Source organism: Penaeus monodon, chromosome 40 (assembly GCF_015228065.2).
Source record: "Penaeus monodon isolate SGIC_2016 chromosome 40, NSTDA_Pmon_1, whole genome shotgun sequence".
Lineage (NCBI taxonomy): Eukaryota > Metazoa > Arthropoda > Malacostraca > Decapoda > Penaeidae > Penaeus > Penaeus monodon.
The window spans coordinates 24819331-24823497 of NC_051425.1; the positions used below are offsets into that span (position 1 = coordinate 24819331).

Sequence of the window (4167 nt, forward strand, 5' to 3'; positions counted from 1 at the left end):
TCAAGGAGATCAACCACATTCTTATTAGCATGCGATGAAGGATCCTCCAGAACTGTAGAGTTTACCAGAGTGCCGAGTTCAGTAGCACTGACCATAGGCTGGTTGTGGTCTACCCTATGGGTCCACTTTCAAAAAATCCCCATCCCTCCAGTGTCCACTCTAGGGGGTTTTTCACTTGGACAGACTGAGGAGGAGGAGGAGTGTGCCCGTGGGTTCACTATGGCAGTCTCTGATCGATTCACAGAACTTGATAACCTGATGGACCCAGTTGTTCTGTAAGAGTCCATTGGCATACGCCTGAGGGCAAAGCAGAATTCCATCTCCCTGGAGACACTGGAGGCCACTGAAGCATGTCACATGGCCCGGCTGAATGGCAATCAGGTCTTCCATCGGTCTTTCGTGTCTAGTGCCCAAACACTGCTGAGAAGGGACAAGGAACAGTTCATCAGGAATCTTGCTGAGGAGGATGAAGGCCATTTCTTGGTAAATGACCTTCGGCCTGCCTACCTAACATTGAGTAGCTGAACTCTAAGCCTGAGTACTTTGATCAGTTGTACCAGGTAGACCCTCCTACAGTTAGTTTGGATGCAAGTGGTATTGTAGCGTCTCTCTAACAAGGGCGCCCATCTTATACATAGTTAACAAGGTAAATTTCTTAATAGGTGATCTGTGGTAGCGCGAGCATCACTCATTAACTGTGGCAAAAGCTATGCTAAGGTTTTATTTTAAACTTTAATGCATGTTAGATTTATATTTTATATTTGTTATAAACTATGGTGGATAGAGTGGATATTCCTATGGCATAAAAGAAACCATGTACATTTAAAACATATGCTTTATTTAAAAAGAAATACTAAAACACGAAACAATACAACTGTCCACGTTAAAATAGAATTCATGAATAAAAGCAAGGTATCCAGCCTAACTGATTTCTCATTCCTAAAATCTCTCACTTGTACTTATCTTAGGACGACCGGAGATTGAGGTGGGCCGATTCACAGCGGGTCCTTGGGTTTTACAATATAACCGGTTTTCAGAACAAGCAGAGTCCAGAGCGGCGCTTCCTAACTATGCTGACGGCAGAATCCCCCTTTGGGAGCTAGTGCTGGCTATTTACGTGGGTGTGGGGATTGTGGGTACTTCAAATATGGGAATCTGGGAATGCGCATGGATACTTTAAATATGCTCTGAAGTTAATTAGGTTGGAATTCTTGTACTTAAATCGTGAACATTGCAACATAATAACTAAATTTATAATAAAGCAAAGAGGTTCCGACATCTCTTCTCTTATGTTTACGGCACCAGGCATCCTTTATTATATCGGTGGCGCCAAACGTTCAGATGCCGCTCGGATGGTTTTCCTCTGACGTGGAGGCTGCAACCCAGGTCACTACAGTATCACAATACCTGTGCTGGACCCATTCATCAGAGGAAGGAACCTCCTACCCTAACGGAGTTTAGGATGGTGATTTCCAAGTTGAAGTGTGGGAAAGCTGCAGGTCATATGTAATATCCCTGCTGAACTTCTAAAGGCTGGGGGTGAACCTATGACTCGGGGCTTGCATGCAGTCTTGACTGCCATCTGGCAGTCTGGTACCCTTCCCCCTGACCTGTTGAGGGGCGTGGTCATCACTCTCTGGAAGGGGAAAGGGAATCGTTGGGACAGTAGCAACTACCATGGCATTACACTGGTCACCATACCAGGCAAAAGTTTCTGAAATGGATTCGCGACCACCTACTAAGGCACCAGAAACTGGAGCAGTCTGGATTAACCCCTGGCAAGTCCACAATAGACTGTATATTAGTGCTTCGAGTAACTGTGGAACGCCATCGTGATTTTGGTCGTGGGTTGCTTGCAGCCTACATCAACCTCAAAAAGGCATTTGACTCGGTGCATCAAGAATTTTTATAGGAGATTCTGAGACTCTTCTGAGGCAGTTATTGGCCTAATAGCAAGCCTATATACCAGTACTTAAAGTTCTGTAAAGTGTGGTGGCCTGTCAAACTTCTTCCCTGATAATTCAGGGGTGAGGCAAGGCTGTGTCCTTGTACTAACACTTTTCAACACCTGCATGGACTTGATAATGGGCAGAACTATTAGCCAAAGTTGAGGGATCCTCGTGGCTGAAATCGAAGGGTGGATGCGTCCATGCGCCCCCTTCGGCGTTAGCCCCTTGATGATGATGATGATGATGATTATGATGATAGTATATAATATATATGAATATATATGTATATATATGTTTATATACATACTAATGTATATATAAATATTTATTTATATATGTGTATATATTTGTATATGTTATATGTATATGTATATATGTGTATATATATATATATATATATATATATATATATATATATATATAGAGAGAGAGAGAGAGAGAGAGAGAGAGAGAGAGAGAGAGAGAGAGAGAGTGAGAGTGAGATGAATGTGTATACATATATACATACACACACACACACATACACACGCACACACACACACACACACTCACACACACACACACACACACACACACACACACATATATATATATATATATATATATATATATATATATATATATATATTTATATATAAGTGTGTGTGTGTGTGTGTGTGTGTGTGTGTGTGTGTGTGTGAGTGTTTGTGTGTGTGTATGTGTGAATGTGTGTGTATGTATGTATATATGTATATGCATTCATCTCTCTCTCTCTCTCTATGTATATATATATATATATATATATATATATATATATATATAAATATATATATATATATATATATATATATATATATATATATATATATATATATACACCTATATAAACATACACATACACATAAACCTATATAAACATACACATACACACACACACACACACACACACACACATATATATATACAGTGGACTCTCTCTGTCTCGAACTCGCAAGGGACCAAAAAAATTGTTCAAGATAGAGAAAATTGCTTCAAAAATAAATATTTTTACTGATACAGCAAAAAGGGGTTGGTCAAGGTTAACTAAAGATGTATTAGACTTCAAATTTCAGTGCTCAAAAGATTTTACAATCAGAAATTTCTAATTCGATACAGGATTTAAAAAATGTGTAATGTCTTTTTGCTTAAGAAATTCCGCTCGATCACTTTCATAAAACCGTTCAAAATCAAAAAGTCCAAGCTCACTAAAGCAGTGGCGGTGACTTCATTCGGCACCATTGATGAATCTGCTTTCGTCAAGTTAATCAAACTTTCTTGAAGATCTTTAAACGGGTCATCAGAATCATCAATGGCAGCCTGCTGACCATCAGGGGGGATACCAGCCTTCCTAAAACAGTTTATAATGGTTTCTTTGGCTACGAGTTCCCAAGAATCTGCCAGTAGCTTCATTCCTTGCAGAATTGATATCTTTGGACAAGGCTTTTTTTCTTCGAGAGCTCTGGAAATCAGACGTACAGCCTTTCCGCGATAATACGCTCTGAGGCTGCGAATGACACCTTGGTCCATTGGTTGCAAGATAGACGTCGTATTTGGTGGCAGAAAGACAAGCTGCACGTTGGTCAAATTGGACAACGTTGGATGAGTAGGGCAGTTGTCGATAATGAGAGCAATTTTTCGACCATCTACCCAGAATTTTCGGTCGACTTTACGTACCCACTCTTCGAAAATTTCGCTGCTCATCCGGCTCTTTTTTTGCGATGTCTACTGGGTAGGAAGATGCTTGATATTCTTAAAACATCGCGGACTTTTCGACTTTCCGATCACGAACATAGACAATTTTTCTCCTTTCGCACTTGCTGTAGCCATTCCGGTAAACCTGACTTTGCTTTTCTTCCCCCCCGGGAAAAACTTTTTCCTTTGAATGATGGGTTTTTATGGGAGACTTTGGTAGAAAAGACCAAAATCGTCAGCATTGAAAATACCCTTCCAGCTTATATTTTGACAGAATTGTTGGAAAAAAAGTTGTTTCATTCCAAAAAATGGTTATGTGGAGTAACGGACTTAGATTCACCACCAATGGTTTTCAACGAAATGTTGTGCCTAAAAAATAAAGTAAAAGCAGGTGTAAGCCAACCCTTAATTATCGAACGTACTTGTGATTCGAATGTCATCTCTCAAAATCGAATAATTTTCAACCAGAGAATAATAACCCTATTGATAATTATGCTGTAGCTGTAAG

The 4167-nt window shown here is 40.0% G+C and overlaps 1 protein-coding gene across 1 annotated transcript; it reads right to left on the bottom strand.

Moving 5' to 3' along the window:
* Positions 1-1113: 1113 nt before the first annotated feature.
* On the bottom strand, positions 1114-3668 carry LOC119598053 (tigger transposable element-derived protein 6-like). The gene is made up of 2 exons (XM_037947691.1): positions 3174-3668; positions 1114-1155 (listed from the first exon to the last, which is right to left on the bottom strand). The coding sequence occupies exons 1-2, from the start codon at positions 3666-3668 to the stop codon at positions 1114-1116; spliced, it is 537 nt and encodes a 178-aa protein (XP_037803619.1).
* Between the last annotated feature and the right edge of the window lie 499 nt (positions 3669-4167).